This window comes from Anabrus simplex, chromosome 1 (genome assembly GCF_040414725.1).
Source record: "Anabrus simplex isolate iqAnaSimp1 chromosome 1, ASM4041472v1, whole genome shotgun sequence".
Classification (NCBI taxonomy): Eukaryota; Metazoa; Arthropoda; class Insecta; order Orthoptera; family Tettigoniidae; genus Anabrus; species Anabrus simplex.
Window position 1 is genome coordinate 1,092,899,809 of NC_090265.1, and position 20,040 is coordinate 1,092,919,848.

The window sequence follows — 20,040 nt, forward strand, 5'->3', positions numbered from 1 at the left end:
TCCTCCGTTGGCGACGGTCTGCAGATTTAGAAGCTCACGGTGAAATATGGGTAGAATTCAGTAGTAAATCCAATCTCCTTGCGATGTAGGCTGTTGAGGTCCTCTTCAGCTCCACACTTCCAGATGATTTCGCTGAAACTTGTACAGAATAAATTAGAAAGAGATCTAGGCACAGTCCTACGAATTGACATTGAAAAACACGTACTTATTATTATTTATCCGCATCCATTCGACTTCTGTTGGTCGAGTACATTTAATCGTAGTAGTAGAGACTGGCACAATTTCCCAAGTATAGGATAGACACTGGATAGACGTCCTCACGGTCCCTGGTGACAACTGAATATCGAATGACGTCCTCCCACGACGTTCTCGTTGACCAGTGTAATGAGTGTAGATGGAGAATAAAAAGAGAATGAGCACGCGTATGGCTTCCTTTAAGTATTACCCTACCCTCCCCCCCAATGATCTTCGGAAGTACAAGTCAGTTCAGGTACTGAATTCTTGTCAGCTCCTTTAATTCTTATTAAATTCCACACGTACACCATTCAGGATCAAACATAAATTAAGATACCAATATTTTAATTTAAACATGATAGCATTACCACTGTACAGTCTAATTTCAAATTTATACACATTCGTAAGTACAAATATATCATGCCGTCGACATTACTAATAATATTTTCCTTACATTTATAAGGTGCAGCTGTACGTGTACATATTCCTGCTATTTCGTCTCTCTTTGCTTCTTTTTTATTTTATTTTCTGATCCAAACTAGTTCGCTCCCCTCTCGTTCGAAACATGTCGCCGCCTCGCTCCGGAAAGCTAGCACGTGCCGTGCCGACAAAAAGAACCAGACTCTTACCGCACAACCCTACAAACAGCTACTTTGACAGAAGAATACGGTCACAATATATACATACATATATACATATATACAGTACATACATAAATGACGGAAAATTAACAAGTGCATTTCCTTGTTACTGTGGACACGACTGATACAGAAATACCATTCTTTTTAAATTATGAGCAATGTACAGACAAAACTCTTACGTTATACAGTCTGCTGTCACCTATCTCAACTATTTGTCAGATCCATTCACTCATCCTGTACCATATTATGAAATTAACGAAACAGTTCCCTGCATAAAACATTGTTAAAGTTTTAATGAAACTATTTAGAAGTTGAATTCTTTGCCAAATTTTTCAAATAGCAAGACGAGGTTCCTAATGCATTGATATTCTGTATGAATTAATGGAATTCTTGTATACTTCATCTGTTGACGTGTTGTTTCAGAGGTGGCATGTGGCGCTGCGCAGGCGTGTCGGCACGTGGCCCGGGTCGCTGCTGACGTCACGATGTGGCAGTGCGGCGGAGCGGGACCATGAGGCTGCCGAGCGCCATGATCCTCGTGCTGGCCGTCCTCTCAGGTCAGTAACACCAGCTTCTTATTGTTCTTTTCACGAAACATGACAACACGTGATATCGCCATCAATCCCTCCTGTACACTGATTTTGAACTGAGGATTCAGGAAAGTAGACTGAGAAGAGAGGTCGGTTAAAAGTCCATTCTCAACCTCCTAGAAGTGCTTTTTCTACAGTTTCGCTGCTTCATGCGGGAGTGGTACGTAGATTTCTTCACAATTGTACCCCAATATGGAAAGCAGATTTGATTAATTTTCAATTAATTTTCTTTGAGCTGCTAGAAAAACATTCTTGTTTGCAACTGTTCTTGGTCTTATTTTGTACCTCACTCTTAGGATCTGTGGTAGTATCGGCTTCTGTAGCCTATCCCAAGATCGTGCGTTCGATACCAACACAAGTAGGCGGAGTTTTGAAGGGCGGTAAGAAATCCATTCGGCATCCTACGACGTATGGCGTCGGCACGTAGAAGTTTCCTGCCAACACGTTCGAATTTTACCCAACAAAGTTGATTAAGGATCAGCGATGCACTGACGAACAGAAATCCATTCTGCCATCTGGTAAAGTGAAACGCCACGCAGGCAGCTCACATGGTATCAAAGCTAAATGCCTGAACATGGTAGCTGGAGCGGTACTACTTATCAAAAATTCTCTAAAACACAACAAGAAGTATACCACAGAAAAATTACGATTGGAATGACTCTTAAATTTTGTCGTGGAAATAATTTGATTGTATTACCAGCAGCTGAGGAAACGCGTGAGACAGCATTACATTGGTTAAATAATGCAGATACCAGCGTTCAGTAGAAACCTTGATCAGGATGACTCTGAGTGTTAGAAACTGAGCTGGTCTTGCTAGCATCTACGCTGGTCGGTAAGCCTCGTAGTTTCCGACGCCACAATTGCAACATTACTCCACTATCTTGAAATAGGTTAAGGAAGTCAAGGATTGCTTCCAGAATGAACTAACCAGTATCCACTGTGAAATTTGCATGGCTCATAATGACCTAGTGGCATAGTCACTGACTCCTCACCAGAGTGGCTGACAATTGAATCCCGGCAATTCCATGTGGAATTTTTATATGATTCCTATTATTAAGCGTATGGTCTATATAACATGGCTCACAAACAAATTAAAAACTTCGTTTACAAAAAATGCACGGACGTAATATATACAGGGAGAACACAGATCTAGATTTGCTTGTTCAAGTCTTCTAGCTATGGCATCAATAGCGGTCAGGTTCCGTAAGTTTCTCCCGACAATCATAGCCTGCCAAATGCTGTTTTAATCCACTCCAATATCACATACTGGGGAGTTTCTGAAGCCTTGCTGATGCAGTGTGGAGACAGGCCTACCACAGTTAGTGCGGAACCTATATACAGATGCCCTCCTTCTTCTAGGAAGCTCAAAACTAACTGGAAATGGCTTAGGTCAAAGAGGCTGGGCCACCCGTGACTGCGCGCATCCATTGCTTGTCTCCATTCCGCTGTTAGACCGGAGCTAGTTTCTGAAATTAAATATCATGTCCCTTTTGTTCGTATTACAACCTCATGGTTGTCATCACGATGTCAACAGTCACATGAAGAAACCGCAAACTTGCTTCCTTTCGACATGCTAACATACGTGAAAGTTCCCTTGATGACAGGTTCTGGAAATGTATTGTAATGTAGAACATGTTCTTAGGGTCAAAACATGACGAACTCCCCAGCTGCAGCCCAGTGTCTACTAGCGGCTTATAAGATTTACCACGTCGACTGTCGCCACAATTGTCAAATCGTCTACTCTACTTGATACGAAGAAAGGGTAAAGACTGAGGAGTCTGTGTAAGAAGGTGATTTGGCAACCTCTCCACACCAAAGGAAGTGTCATTTATAATTCGTTAACTCAGCAGTGTGAGGGGTATGATTGACTGCTGGCTTCCACCTCGCTTCCAGGAACCGAGTCCGTCATGTCTTGTCCCAAAGTATACCTTGTCAACCCGCGCTCATCAAGCCAGAGTACTCTGAGCCGGCTTAGTGCTCAGGTTACAGTATTCCCCACCAATTGGCCAGCCATCCCCACCCCCCACCCTCTCTCTCTCTCTGTTTTTCGCAAAGTTCGAAAGGTGGTTCAAAGAAATGGAGGAAACGCAAAGTGAATTGAAGGTTTTTATCACACCATATTTCATCCTGCCTGAAGATGCCGTAGTCGGTTACCACAGAGTGTTGATCAGGTTACAGTACCATACAATCTTCAAAAGTCAGTAGTATTCTACAAGACATTATCTACGATTTTATGAACATTTGTTGCAGTAACTGTTCCCACGGTTATATGAACAGACATGTCGATATTTTGTAATGTTTGGCTCGACGTATGTTTTTGTGCAAATATTTTCAATAAAAAAAACCTTAATAAGTCTAAAATACAATGCATGACAGATGCAGCTTTAGAAGCTATATTACGCATACAATCAGTGCTAAACATTTATCCCAACATAACTAAACTGGTAGCATCCAGGAGGTACAAAGAAAATTGTTATTCAAATTTTAATTTTTGTTACACTATATGAGACAGAAAAACTAATATTTACACTTGTTTGTGTTTACTTTCAAACATCAAAATTCTATTGAATTTTTGAGATAAAATAACGTCCGTGTATATATTTCTTTAAATAATTTCTCTGGTTTAACATTCTAAAACAAGCTTTACACGTTAAAATAAGAACGTCGTATTTAAAACTGTTAAATTTGAAAATATCAAAGTTTTCTTTTAGATTTGGTGGGATAAAATATAATTTATGTTTATAGTTTGATATAATAATTACCTTTGTTTATAAATATGTTAAAATCGGAAACATCGGAATTTTGATTCGATTTTGGGAGGAAAAATTGTATTTACTCTAATTTTACGACTGTCTGCAGACATTTCAAGTTGACGCCATCTGGCTGTCTGCTAGTCAATTTCGACGTTCCGTTTTACTCTGGGCCCACTAGATGGCAGACCGAGTAAACCGAAACTCTCTCGGGCGTCTATGGCTGAGATTTAATTAATTTTGTCGGGTAAACACCAAATGTGTCACCAGAGATCTTTTACATGCCGACATCGTACGATATGGAGTGTCGAATGGACTTCTTTCCGCCCTTCAAAAATCCGACTACCTCTGCCGGGTTTGAACCCGCTATCTTGGGATCTGGAGGCCGACACTCTACCACTGATCCACAGAGGCAGCTACGAATAATCACCATTGTTCAAATGTTTAAAATATTTTATTTTTTAAAGACTTAAGTTCAATATATGTTTAAGTGCATGTTTATCATGGTAATTTTAGGCGAGGTAGTCTTTCCCACATTGCTCATTAGGGTGAACAACTGCCTGACCTATCTGTTCTGTCTCTCCGTCATCTCTCTCGCTCAGGGCAGTTATTCGGCTCACTTGCAGGTTAGCTGCCCGGAGCTGGCTGGAGAGCACTTGAGTTGCAAAGGTATGATGTATGAAATTGCTCTTTATTGCTTCCTCCTGTGTACCTTTTGTTTAAGCAAAAAGGTTAATTTCGAAGGTGGAGTTCTCCAAGTGGGCTGAAATGAACGTACAATTGACAGAGTTCTACTGTGAGCAGCTGGATCCAGTTCATAGATTTCTAGGGTGATGCTTCCCTACTTTCCTTAATAGAAGGGGCTCTAAACCAGAACAAAACAGGTTACCCACCGTACGGAGCAAGAGTTCCATACTTAACCATTATACAGTTCAGGTACTGCAAATCCTGACTCTAGCCCGTTCCGGTTAATAGTGTTTTCTCTTTGGGAAAGATTGGTTCGTCAGAGATGTCTCTGCAAAGCTTTCCACCGTCGGATACAAGGAATGGTAATGTCAACAAAGTCTGGCAAAGTTTGGAGGAATTATCTTCTCTTGGCCTAACTATGTCTTAGAGCTGTGAGTCATATGAAAATGTGTGTAACGAAATAGTGTCGTGTAACAAAATGTGTGACGCTATGTTACCTAGTAACAGTACCTTGAGAGCTGCACAGACCGTGGATCTGTATGTCCACTTCACATCACAGCCTGCACGGTTACTAGGTAACATCGCGACACACATTTTATAGAAAGACATGTTTATGATCACTTGATATTTCCAAAAGAAAATGTAATAATATTTTAAAATTATTATTCTGGTACGTGGGAAGAAAGTATCCTGAAAGTTTGGTCGTACTTTATCGCCACCCTCTGTATAAGAGAACATAACAAGTAAGTAAAATGTAATCCATAAATAATCGCCAGATACTTTACACTGCGATGCGAGTACGTAATCGTCACATCATACGTTAACAACGATTTACTCGCGATCGCTTCGTCTATCACTTCATTTTCACTACAGAGCTCATCTGTTTTATTAGCACCACGTCTACAATATTTCTTCAGCGCTTATCTCTCCTCGTGGTGGGATCCGCAACATGGATTCGTTTTCTCCATTTAGTTCTGTCCTGGGCCTTGTCAGGGTGCAGATTGACGCTCTTCATATCTTTGTGAAGAGTATCAGCTCATCACTATTTTGGTCGTCCTTTTGGTCTCCTACCGGTGACTTCTAACATGTAACCTGTCTTTGCGATAGTGTCGGCGTCTGCCCTTAGTCCATGCCCAAATCATCGTAAACGACTCTCGTGCACTTTTTCTTGAATCGGTGCTACGCTAGACCTCTATCTGATGGATTCATTGGAGATGCGAATCCAGTTTAGTGACGCTAGCTGTCTCCAAGACACCCAGTCGACGCTTTGTTTCAGTCGTAGTCGGTCAACATTCACAACCATATAGAGCAACAGGTCGGGTGACAGTACGATAGATTTTTGATTCGAGATTATCTTTTATCTTCCGGTCGCACGTGACGCCGGTTGTTGTTCTCCATTTCATCCAGGCTGCGGACATCCTTGCGTCGACCTCTTAGATAAGTCGGCCATCATCAGTGATCGTGGAGCCAAGATACCAGAATCTTGTCACTCGCGGCAGGTCCTAACCGTCTACCTGAATAGTTCAGATTTCTTGAGGATCTGACATCATATATTCAGTCTTCTTTTTATTTAGGCGCCGGCCCTGTTGTGTCAGCTGATCGCTCCATTCTTGGGTTTGGATTGAAGATCAACCTGGGTCTCAGAGGCCAACATTATATCGTCTGCGTAGAGAAATGACCATGACAAAGAACGGTGCAGGTCTGATGTTAGTGTCCATCACTGGAATGAACAAGAGCGGTGACAGCGCTGAACCTTGGTGAACGCCGCCGGTGATGAGAAAGCCACTGGATGATCCTGCGGCGACCTGAACACAGCTCAATGGGTCTACATAAAGTAGCTGAACCCACTTGACAAGGTATTCTGGTATGTCATGCTCTTGCAATGATAGTCATATGAGGTCATGCGCTAAGCGATCAAGGCCTTCTCAAAGTCCAGGAAAGCTAGATTGATCGGATTGTTCTTCTCAAGATGATTTTCAACCAAGAGACGTGCAGCATGGATTGCATCCGATGTGCCACAATTCTTCATAAATCCGGCTTGGTTTCTGGAAAGCTCAACGATCTCGCGTATCCTTTTATCAAGCACCCGTTCGAATACCTTCATCACGTAACACAAAAGTCGGATCGGTCGGTAATCAGCACATTCAGCTGGGCTCCCCTTCTTTTGAAGATGGGTACAGTGATGCTCCGTTGCCAATCGCTCGGTGTTCGACCCTCTTTAATGATCTGCTTGAAGTATAGTGCTAACTATTCTGCTGCATCCCCCCTGTTGAGAGTACTAGAGTTATGCCGTAAGCTCGTCTGGGCCAGTATTTGTCCCCGGTTTAATTTATTTTAAAGCAGCCCTGATCTCTTCGATATCAATGTCTCTGACAGGTCCTTTCACAGCAGCAGTGACTGGGATTGTGGGTGGTGAAATTCTTCAATTGAGGTGATCTTGAGGTAGCTACGCCAGCGCTCTCTTGCCGTTTTCCAATCAACCAATATATTTCCTGTTACATCGTTAATGCTATAGAAGTGCTGGATGTCTTGTGTTATGCGATGCCTCGCTTTGGTGAGTCGGTATAATGCCCGGTCGCCCGCACATATGTCTAGTTTTGCATAAAGGCCTGCAAAATGTATCGTTTTTGTCGTAGCTATGATCTTCTTTGCATCACTACGGGCTATCTTGTAAGCATTTTAACGAAACAGTGCCTTGTCGGCAAGAAGCTCACGGTAAAGTAGTTTTATCTTTCGTACTGCATTTCCGAACTCATCACTCCAAAACCATGTATCTTTGTCAATTTTTCGCCGTCCTGATTTTTTGGGTCCATGAACGGTACATGCGGTGTCATGAGCAGCCTCCTTCAGTTTGATCCAACTCTCTTCGACTGTAGTAATGGATTGTAATGTTATTCGTGTGATGACATCGGCCTCCTTTTCCTTGATGCGCCACCTTTTGATTCCCGCTGGTCCTGTACGAAAGGCGTGTTCGTGATTCGGCGATTTGATACGCAACTTGTAGTTGACTGGTCGATGTTGCGCTGCGACAGTTGCTGATGGTACAAACTTTGTGACTAACACGTCTTTAAGGTCTCGACGCCTGACCAGGATGCACTGTAATCGATCAGCGTTGCCCTTGTAATATGTAATTAAATGTGAATCACGCTTTTTGACCCAGGTGTTCGTGATGACCAGGTCATGGGCTTCTGCATAACGGAGGATTCATTGGCCATCATCGTTCTTTTCCCGAAACCATGTCCATCGTTGGTTGCATGATCTTTCTTCCTGTGTATGACATGTCCGTTTAGATCACCGGCGATAATGAGGTAGTCTTCTAAGGGTACTTCGTCTTCTCTTCAAGCATCTTCCAGAAGACATCGTGTGTTGCTCCAGGCAAACATTAATGACGGGCGTATTCGCTGAAAAAGTGTACTTTTCTTTCATCTACGATGTAGATAATCTTCATCAGACGATTATCATACCGCTGCACATCAGAGATACAGCTATCAATGCTGACACAACAATACCAACGCCACTGGTTGTTCCACAGTTGCCATTGTATATCAGCTTGTACACACATCCGATGTTGTACGACTTCTGTCCACTCCATTGTGTTTCCTGCATCGCATAGACATCGATCTGTCTCCTTTCGGGAGCCTTTGACAGTTCACTGTACTGCCGAGACATAGTGCCGACGTTGAGTGAAGCAAGACGGGTTGTATGGGCTAGTTTGATTAGCCGTCGCCGCCCCTGCGACGGTAACCCTTGCATACTTCTCACGTTGACCGGGCGTCGCTAACGCGCGTCGCCTAGGGGGGCGCCCCAGCCTTGGCACTAAATTCGAAAAATATCATGCCATGAAAATGTCACGGAGAGTTTTTACAGCCGACTTGTTAGATACCGTAGCCTGTTGCTAAGCATTTTAGAGCTGCTGCCAGCATTTCCCTAGGTGTTCAGTGCTGAGGGCAGGCATTTCCTCCTCCCTCAAATTGGTATGGTTTTCCCGCCAATACTCTGGTGGCTGCTTGCAGTGATTTTCCACTGGGCAATGGGGTCGCTACATCCCGACGCCAATAATAATAATAATAATAATAATAATAATAATAATAATAATTTGTTTTACCGGGTATAATAGCTCAGGCGGTAGAAACGCTGAGCTTTTGGATACAAGGTGACGGGATTTGTGTGTATGAGCCTAATGCCCAGCGAAGTGGTCGGTGACCTTGTTGAGTATTGTACGGTGCACTGATTCAAGTCGCCATCGAAGCGAAGCTTCCTTCGTTTAATTTTTTCATTTCTTTTTTTAACTGTAGGCCTATGTTATTTCTGATTTGATACGTCTTCTGATAACATGTGTGAATTATTAATATCGTTATCAATAAAAGGATGTATCCACATACAGTTTTAAGCAGCAGGGAGTAGAGAGAATTTTAAAATTAAATAAATGAGCGTGAAGATTAGTATGTGCGCACCTCACATCACGCAGCCAGCATCTTGACCTCTTAGCTACGAGTAAGGTACCCTGAATTCTTACATGACGGCTTGCAAGTGGTGTTTGAAAATAGAAACGCTAAAACTCTAAATGATTAAAGCTAATTCGAGAGGATTCCCTAATATATATTGATTTTGTACCCATGTAAATCTACCTCGCGAAAGCCCAAAAAAGTTGGTATCCAGCAAACTCTCCGTGTGAGTTCGTTTCAGGCGTATGACTTGCCGCCCTCTCATTATCATTGTGTTAGGAAAAGCTTGCATTTATCTGTTTCTTACAGATACTATTAGGATTAGTATATTTAACAAGGGATATCTGGCAATAGAAGGCATGAAACTATGCATAACACCTGACAAGAATGAAGAGTGACAAAGCTTGATATAGCTGGGTAAGAATGTGAAGAACCACTTCACTAATGATTACTCCTTAAATGTACTCAACTTTACTGTGGTTTGCGCTCGTGGCGGGATTTAATAGCTCAAAGGATCAGCCTAGATCTCCTCCAGGACAGTGGCGTCAATTAGCACTAGAGCGCTCCTGAATTTAAACTTTACGATCCGCGCACGAGCCTTACTGACTTGACGATAAACGCGATGACCCTATTCAGTGCTTGAACTCAGTTATGTGGATTAACGGGAATATTTGTAATGAAGTCAAGATAAGGTACAAACACTATAGTTAATTTATAGCCTTGTGCGAGCAGACAAAGGTCCGTGGACTGGGTATCCAAAGCGGTCTCGTGTTTAAAGGTACCCATGTACCTCTGTGTAAGAGTTCTGCAGTTATTATTTACTAGAATATCATCGGCAGCTGATATCGTTATGCTACTGGCGACTGTTCACACATTGTATAGTTCACACGTCTACTTTAGACTGTTTCTTCCTTCAGATAGTGATTCTCGGTATGACAACATTTATAATAAACCCTGCATTATTAAGTGGGCTTAAATTTAAGAAACGACTACTAATGTTTCTGGCAACTATAAACGCTACTTGAACAAAATTTTACACGCTTAGCACACGTTCATTACCATTTATGAAATAATTTTAAGAATTCTAGGAAGCTTGGTAAAGACCAGAAGATTTGTTACAAAATTTTCAAATTATTTTATTAGAGCTAAATGTGGTTTGCGCAATGCATACCACAGTTCGCTGAACATTTAACTAATTGTTATGCTGAAATGATTTAAAGTATCACTCTCAAACATTTCTCAGATATTCCTGCAGAAATATTCTTCTTTCCTTTCATAACTTGCATGTAATTCTTTCTTTTCAATTTTTTTTAATTTTTCACTCTTATATATATCTTCAAGAGCTCAATTACTGTACTGAATTTAAATATTTACGATCCTCAGAGCCAAAACCATGTTGTTCAAATAAACAAAATACACAGTCAAGCAAAACGTCACGTAAATATCTCCAGTAGTTCTTTAATTATGATCAAAACCACGTTCAAAAGTGACAATTACGAAAAATGGGCAACACACATATGAAAGAGTGCGACATGACACAGATGAGCATCCATGGATATATCTTTCTCAGCATAACAGGTAATTATTTTTTCACAAGATTGAAGTATCTTTTATAAGCAAATTAAATACAAATATGTTTCAATTCACCTTCGCTCCACATATTTTATAGCAGACTTGAATCTCGTATGAAAATCTAAAAAATGTAATCGTGCTCGGGATTCAAACCCGAAACCCTCTACGCGCATTAAACTGTTCCGCTGTATCGAAGAAAGCACGGAAGATATTCAGTTCTTTTGACATTGAATTGGTTATCTTGGAAGACACCTACTGAACAATGGCTCGATTACTATAATACCACTCAATACCCAGAGTATTCTGTCGGCCAATGTCATAAATGACAGAATGTTTCAAACTCATAAGTTATTTTTCGGATATATTATCTTAAGTCATAATTCTCAGACAGAAGTGATGAAAATATGACTTCAGAAAAGTTAATCTTGCCCTGGTCTCCTAGCCATTCTAGCGGAATGGTTAACGCATTTTTGCAGAGAGCAGGGAATTACAGTTCTGTCATATGGTTAGTTCTTTCACCTGAAAACGATTTAACCCTTTTTAAGTGAAGCTGCCACATCTGCACTAAGATGGCTATTTTTCGACATAATATACGACACCGAGAACAAATTATCTGTCCTGTAAATCAATATACAGCGGTGGCTATAATTCAGTGCTGTTATTTTGTTTAAAGGTGCAGATAATTTGAAATAATGGCCCAGGAATGACTAAGCTTCGAAGAACGTACATTTGTTCTGAAGTGAAACTGGAAGCACGAAAACATCACGATCGTGTACTTTCGAAAGGAATTTTACAGAGATCCGTAAACGTAACGCAACGAATGGAACCGTTTGCAACGTCCGTAGGGAATGGTGTGACAGACTACGAACATCCAACAGCCTTGTCAAGAAGCAAATATGGTGAACACCGTCGTCCGATCGCCACGGAGCTCTGTGTGGCAGGTGGTTCGTGAGACAAGGCTCTTAACATCGTGCGTCCATCGCATGTTCAAGAGTGTCCACTGGAGGAGTTTCATTCCTACGTGTACTCACGCTCTCACTGATAATGATCCTCATCGCACGGTTCAGTTTTGATTGTGGTATCTAGACACTGGCGTTAAATGGCCTGATAATTAACCACAACTGCACCTTATGGGCTCCCCAAAATATATTTGTTAATGTCGAACACCATGCTAACCTCACAGGGGGTGTGGAATAGCAGGGTCACGCATCCTAGGATAATTCTTTTTTTCCAGAAAACTATGACGAGGGACTTGTACTTAAACCTGTAGCACGAATCCGTCAGACTTCGGTGATGTTTGGTGACAGAGATTTGCTGTCAGCAAGATGGAGCAACTCCCCATTACGCATTACCTTCCTGAGGTGGCGAACTCTTCCGAGTAGATGGATTGTGTGAAGAGGTAGCGTTGAATTCCCTCCTCGTTGCAGAAACCCCTCGCCAATGGACTTTTTCTTCTGGGGATACCTCAAAGATAAGGTGTATGGCACCAAAATAGCAACAGTCGAGGAGTTGAAAGACGCAATTGAAAGGCAGTGTCTCGTCATTCCATATGACAAACTTCGTAATGTTACTGACGTTGACAGCCGCGTCTTGAACAGAATGGCTGACGAATGTGCGTATTCGTAGTGGAACTAAACTTGATGTCCTGCCTTGACTCATTCACGTTCATTTCCTTCACCTTATTGTACTTTACGTTAATAATATTTATTTTCAAAATTTCATGTACCTTTGTTAATAAACATGTTCATTGACATTTCAACAGGTGTGTACAGTGCATTGGTACCGTCTGTATAATGGTGTGCATGCAATTCAATGGTCGACATGGATGCACGACCAAGCCACCACGCCTCCACAGCGACAGGCCTGAGATAACGCAGCTACTACTTTAATTTAGGAGTTTCCGCAATGAAGAAGTAAAACGAATTATCAGAGATGAAAACTGACTCTTTTATAATTTTGTTGGTGTGAAATGAAGAGTTAGAAAAGTTCACGCAGATGTTGAGAAAAATAGATGGAAGGGAGGGGGTGAGGAGAAGGGGCAGTTTTCCACGTTGGTATCAATAACGTAAGGCAAGCAGGAATTTGTACTAACATAATTGGAGATGTTTGAGATCTGGCTACGGCAGCACCGAAGATGTTTAAGGAAGCAGAGATTATCAGAGGGTTATTGTGTAGGAGCCGGCCCCGTGGTGTAGGGGTAGCGTGCCTGTCCCTAACCCGTAGGCCCCGGGTTCGATTCCCGACCAGGTCAGGGATTTCTCTCTTGACCTGAGGGCTAGTTCGAGGTCCACTCAGCCTACGTGATTAGAATTGAGGAGCTATCTGACGGTGAGATGGCGGCCCCGGTCTTGAAAACCCAGAATAACGGCCGAGAGGATGTGTCGTGCTGACCACATGACCCCTCGTAAATTGCAGGCCTTCGGGCTGAACAGCGGTTGCTGGGCAGGCCAAGGCCCTTTCTGGTACCAGTTCGTCAGCTATTTAGGCCAAAAAGATCTTGTTGCACAAGTCCCCGATGTCTTCCTATTTTCCCTTGGATCGGTGGTTGTAGGATTCTCTTCTTTTAGTTACACATCACGTGTCTGAAATGTTTCAGCTTCTGCCTTTTGATATATTGCGATACTTCTGTATTTTATCATAGCCTATCCGTCACCTCGATATTGCTCACATTTTTTGCCTACGATATAGACCACGAAATTTTAACCGGTAAAGCGAGATTTCAAAAGCTTCCTCTTTCTGCTTAAGACCTGGAGTTCCGACCTCGTTCAGACAGGTCCTTAAGAACTCGTGGTGCTAGGAAACACTTGCTGGTTCATACACATAAAAATCTGCAAGGTATTTAATTGCACATGTACTAGTTTATTAACATCATACCTACATCATAGTACATCCGTTTAACATGTCGCTCACGCGATGGATTTGATATTCCTATAGTTCATCCGCGCAACACATTTCACCATAGTTCCTTGGAGGCAGCCATGCTGCTTTTTTACAACTGACTCGTTCACACGATTGCGCACGAAGGTGCCTGAACACTCCCGAGACAGGCTACCCCAGGAAATGGGGCAGCGTCAATGCAGTGGCGCTCTGCTCAACCACAAACACCTGAAGTTAACCACTTCACGAGGTCTGTGGTCGAATAAACTTGCATACTAACTAAGTTTTTTATGAACTAATGCAGAAGATCTGAGAAGAGCACGCCGGTAAGGTTTATGTGGCATCACATTTGGTGTGGCTGCTGGCATGTTGATGTATTTAAATAAGATGCAAGGTAAAGCACTTCTCTAGCCAGGTTCGAATCTTCAGGATGCTCAAGGTATGTCAAGAGTCACAGCGAGTTACGGAGAGGGTTAGAAGATAAGGAACTGCTCTTGAAGAGCACCGTGGACTGAATTCTAAACTGTTACTGGTCACAGAAAGTATGTTCCATATAACAAATATTCCATATTATTTTAAATATTCTTCGAAATTTATTTTTCGCTACCAAAACGCACCTGTCGTTGACGAACGGAAACCGTCCAGCCGTATGGTAATACAGGTGAGTGAACTTGAACGCGTAATTTAACCGTTAAAAGCATGAATTCCTGGAAAAACTACCAGAATTGCGAAGATATATGAAGTTCTTTGCAGAAAATTGAAATTTTTGTACCGGCCATGCGCTTCATTTGGTGTTAAAACCATATGCCCATGATTTGGGTTTTGGGTCGATAAGAAGAGTGCAAGTTCAATGCACACTTAACTTAAAATCAATTGGTTGAGTAGTCTTGAAGGCCACGGTTGCTTCCTTCACAATACTGCCCCTTTACTATCCCATCATCACTATACCTATCTGTGTTGGTGCGACGTACAGCAAACTATAAACAAAATAAAAATCCTCTTAAGCTATTGTGAAAAATTGTAAATAATTTAGTAAATAATACTTTTTCAGGTCGATATTTCGAAACAAATCACCGTTAATCACGACGCTATCTCCTCTTGGAATATGTAAACTCTGAAATTCCGCCCATCTGTTGAGATCTGATGTCGTTTCAGATGACGCAGACAGATCTAATTTCAGTTTTAAACCTTGTGATGGGTTGTTAAAAGTAACATTGCTACACAGAGAGGTAGCGTACTATACTATCCACTAAATTGACTAAACTACTAATCACAGTTATTTGAAAGTTCACTTGCGTTTGAGTTCTCCAATTGACACAGTTTTCTTTCTCACGATCGTAATACACCGTCGGACAATCACACAGCACTCCCGCTCCCTAACAGGCGTCTCGTAGTGCAAACTCGTTTCAGAACACTTCAATCAATCAATCAATCAATCAATCAATCAATCAATCAATCAATCAATCAATCAATCAATCAATCAATCAATCAATCAATCAATCAATCAATCAATCAATCAATCAATCAATCAATCAATCAATCAATCAATCAATCCTGATCTGCATTTAGGGCAGTCGCCCAGGTGGCAGATTCCCTATCTGTTTTTTTTTTTTGCCTTTTCCTAAATGATTTTAAAGAAATTGGAAATTTATTGAATATCTCCCTTGGTAAGTTATTCCAGTCCCTAACTCCCCTTCCTATAAATGAATATTTGCCCCAATTTGTCCTTTTGAATTCCAACTTTGTCTTCATATTATCTTTCCTACTTTTATAAACACCACTTAAACTTATTCGTCTACTAATGCCATTCCACGCCATCTCTCCCCTGACAACTCGGAACATACCACTTAATCGAGCAGCTCTTCTTCCTTCTCTCAATTCTTCCCAGCCCGAACTTTGCAACATATTTGTAACGCTACTCTTTTGTCGGAAATCACCCAGAACAAATCGAGCTGCTTTTATTTGGATTTTTTCCAGTTCTTGAATCAGGTAATCCTGGTGAGGGTCCCATACACTGGAACCATACTCCAGTTAGGGTCTTACTAGAGACTTACATGCCCTCTCCTTTACATCCTTACTACAACCCCTAAACACCCTCATAACCATATTGAGATCTGTACCCTTTATTTATAATCCCATTTATGTGATTACCCCAATGAAGATCTTTACTTGGTCGTGCGCGTAGAGGCGCGTGGCTGTGAGCTTGCATCCGGGAGATAGTAGGTTCGAATCCCACTATCGGCAGCCCTGAAAATGGTTTTCCGTGGTTTCCCATTTTCACACCAGGCAAATGCTGGGGCTGTACCTTAATTAAGGCCACGGCCACTTCCTTCCAACTCCTAGGCCTTTCCTATCCCATCGTCGCCATAAGACCTATCTGTGTCGGTGCGACGTAAAACCCCTAGCAAAAAAAAAGATCTTTCCTTATATTAACACCTAGATACTTACAATGATCCCCAAAAGGAACTTTCACCCATAAACGCAGTTATTAAAACTGAGAGGACTTTTCTTATTTGTGAAACTCACAACCTGACTTTTAACCCAGTTTATCAACATACCATCGCCTGCTGTTCATCTTACAACATTTTCGAGGTCACGTTGCAGTTGCTCACAATCTTGTAACTTATTTATTACTCTATAGAGAATAACATCATCCGCAAAAAGCCTTACCTCCGATTCCACTCGTTTACTCATATCATCTATATATATAAAATAACTTGTCCTGACTGACTGACTGACTGACTGACTGACTGACTGACTGATTCATCATCGCCGAGCCAAAACTACTGGACATAAAGAAATGAAATTTTGGGGATATATTCATATTAAGATGTAGGTGCTCGCTAAGAGAGGATTTTTTGATATTCCGTCGCTAAGGGGGTGAAAAGGGGGGTGAAATTTTAAAAAGTGTGTATCTATATCTCAAAACTTTAAAAGTTTACAGATGTAATAATTGGTATTTAGAATCTTCTTTTAAAATAAGGATACACGTATTTTTTTGTTTTCTGAAAACCCCAATAGGAGGGGTGAAAAAGGGTGAAAATGGGGAAAAATGGGTTGAATGCCTTCAATCAGGATACCGGTACTTATATCTCAGAAACTGAAGATATTACAGACCTGAAAATTGGCACTTTTGATCTCTTTTAAAAATAAAGAAATACGTATTTTTTGTTTTTGGAAAATCCAATTAATGGGAGGGTGAAAAGGGGGTGAATTTTTAAAATGAGTGAATCTCTATCTCCAAACTTTTAAAGTTTGCAGATGTAAAAACTGGTATTTAGAATCTTCATTAAAAATAAAGAAACACGTATTTTTCTGTTTTCGGAAAATCGCAATAGGAGGAGTGAAAAGGGGTGGAAAATGGGTTGAATGCCTTTAATGAGGTTACTTATATCTCAGAAACTGAAGATATTACAGACCTGGAAATCGGTGTTTGGGATCTCCTTTAAAAATAAAGAAACACGTATTTTTTGTTCCTGAAAAATCCAATTAAGGGAGGGGGTGAAAAGGGGGTAATATTTTAAAATGAGTGTATCTATATCTCAAAACTTTTAAAAGTTATAGATGTGAAAATTGGTATTTAGAATCTCCTTTAAAAATAAAGAAACACGTATATTTTGTTTTCGGAAAATCCAATTAATGGCGGTTAAACAGGAGTGACAAATTGGGGTGAATTTTTGAAAGACTATATCTACAGAATATCTTGGAAACGTAAAATGTTACAGACGTAAAAAGTGGGTGTTTGGAATCTCCTGTAAATGTAAAGAAACATAGGTGATTTGTTTTTGGAAACTCCACTTAAGGGGAACTCAAAAGGGGTGAAATTTTGAAATGAGAATTTTTACAGTATATCTAAAAAACTCAACATGTTACAGAAGTGAAAAATGGTATTTTTTATCTCTATTAAACATAAAGAAACGTGTATTTTTAGTTTTCGGAAATATCACCTGGGTGGAGGGGGGGGGGGTAAAGTGACTGAAAATGGTGTTGAATTCTTTTAATTAGGCTACTGATATATCAAAAATGAAGATTTTACAGACGTGAAATTTGATATTTTCAATCTGCTTTAAAAGTAAAAATACACGTATTTTCTTAAAATCCAATGAAGCGGGAGGGGGGGGGGGTGAAAGAATTGAAAAATAAATTGGCTTAATTGTATGAGAATACATACATCTAATAAAAACTAAAGTTATTACAGATGTGAAAATTCGTATTTGGATCTCCTTTAAAAACAAAGAACCGGGCGGGTTGGCCGTGCGCGTAGAGGCGCGCGTCTGTGAGCTTGCATCCGGGAGATAGTAGGTTCGAATCCCACTATCGGCAGCCCTGAAAATGGTTTTCCGTGGTTTCCCATTTGTACACCAGGCAAATGCTGGGGCTGTACCTTAAGGCCAAGGCCGCTTCCTTCCAACTCCTAGGCCTTTCCTATCCCATCGTCGCCATAAGACCTAACTGTGTCGGTGCGACGTAAAGCCCCTAGCAAAAAAAAAAAACAAAGAAAAACGCGGTTTGGGCGGGAAACCATCTTGGAGGGCGGGAGTGTAAAGGAGTTGAATTCCTTTCATGAGGACACATAAATCAAAAACTGAAGAAGTTAGAGTCGTGATAATTGGTATTTAGAAGATCCTTTACTATTAAAGAAACAAGTATTTTTTTCGGGAAAGTTCATTTAGGGGGGGGGGGGTAGTGTGAAATGAAGTGAAAAAAGTAAATTACTTTTATGGGGATACTTATATCTCAAAACTGAAGGTAAGAGACGTGAACATTGGTGTTTGGAATCTCCCTTAAACATAAAGAAACAAGCCTTCTTTTCATTTCTTTTTGTGGGGGGGGGGGGGTAAATAAACTTAACGGCGGTGGGGTGTAGAAGGAGGTGAGACCAATTGATTTTACTGTTATTAATGTACTTACAAGGATCCTCCGTTGCTCAGGCGGCACCGCGCCGGCCTCTCAAAGCTGGGTTCCGTGGTTCAAATCCCGGTCACTCCATGTGACATCCGTGCTGGACAAAACGGAGGCGGGACAGGTTTTTCTCCGGATACTCCGGTTTTCCCTGTCATCAGCCATTCCAGCAACACATAATAATAATAATAATAATAATAATAATAATAATAATAATAATAATAATAATAATAATAATGTTCCGGACCGTCGTCAAATGTGCGGACCGCGCTGGCAACGGCTCCTGGACGGGTAATGACTAAGAATGCAGTCCGGCCGCGGGTTCAGTGCCGCCATATCACCCAATATGACACCACGCCGGATCTCCTGAAGGATTTTATCCATATTAAAAATGATTAAAGGAAAAGATGGCAAAGATTTACGGACCCAACTGACCAGGAGGAATACCTGAGCCTAGCCCGGGAAGTACGAAATCGATTGCTGGAGAGGAATATTGAAAAATGGGAGGAAACGTGCTGTAAAATAATAGAAAACGAGTCAGATCGCGAATTTCGGCGGATTATATATCTAAAACAATAAGCATTCAATTATAAATTTCAGTATAATACCGTAGCGAAGCACGGGTATCTTGCTAGTTTATATATATAAGAAAACATAAAGGTCCGATAATACTGCCTTGAGGAATTCACCTCTTAATTATTACACGGTTAGATAAAGCTTCACCTACTCTAATTCTCTGAGATCTATTTTCTAGAAATATAGCAACCCATTCAGTCACTCTTTTGTCTAGTCCAATTGCACTCATTTTTGCCAGTAGTCTCCCATGATCCACCCTACCAAATGCTTTAGACAGGTCAATCGCGATACAGTCCATTTCACCTCCTGAATCCAAGATATCTGCTATATCTTGCTGGAATCCTACAAGTTGAGCTTCAGTGGAATAACCTTTGCTAAAACCGAACTGCCTTCTATCAAACCAGTTATTAATTTCACAAGCATGTCTAATATAATCAGAAAGAATGCCTTCCCAAAGCTTACATACAATGCATGTCAAACTTACTGGCCTGTAATTTTCAGCTTAATGTCTATCACCCTTTTCTTTATACACAGGGGCTACTATAGCAACTCTCCATTCATCTGGTATAGCTCCTCCGACCAAACAATAATCAAATAAGTACTTCAGATATGGTACTATATCCCAACCCATTGTCTTTAGTATATCCCCAGAAATCTTATCAATTCCAGCCGCTTTTCCAGTTTTCAACTTTTGTATCTTATTGTAAATGTCATTGTTATCATACGTAAATTTTAATACTTCTTTAGCCTTAGTATCCTCCTCTGT

General features: G+C 41.0%; 1 protein-coding gene across 1 annotated transcript in view; it reads left to right on the forward strand.

Annotated features, from left to right (window-relative positions):
* LOC136876459 (acetylcholine receptor subunit alpha-like) overlaps nucleotides 1-20,040 on the forward strand; it is a 1,223,921-nt gene that overhangs the window by 308,871 nt on the left and 895,010 nt on the right. Inside the window, exon 2 of the mRNA XM_067150449.2 lies at nucleotides 1,299-1,432. Within this exon, the coding sequence (XP_067006550.1) occupies nucleotides 1,387-1,432 (46 nt within the window). The 5' untranslated portion in view covers nucleotides 1,299-1,386. The remainder of the gene's footprint in view (nucleotides 1-1,298; nucleotides 1,433-20,040) is intronic.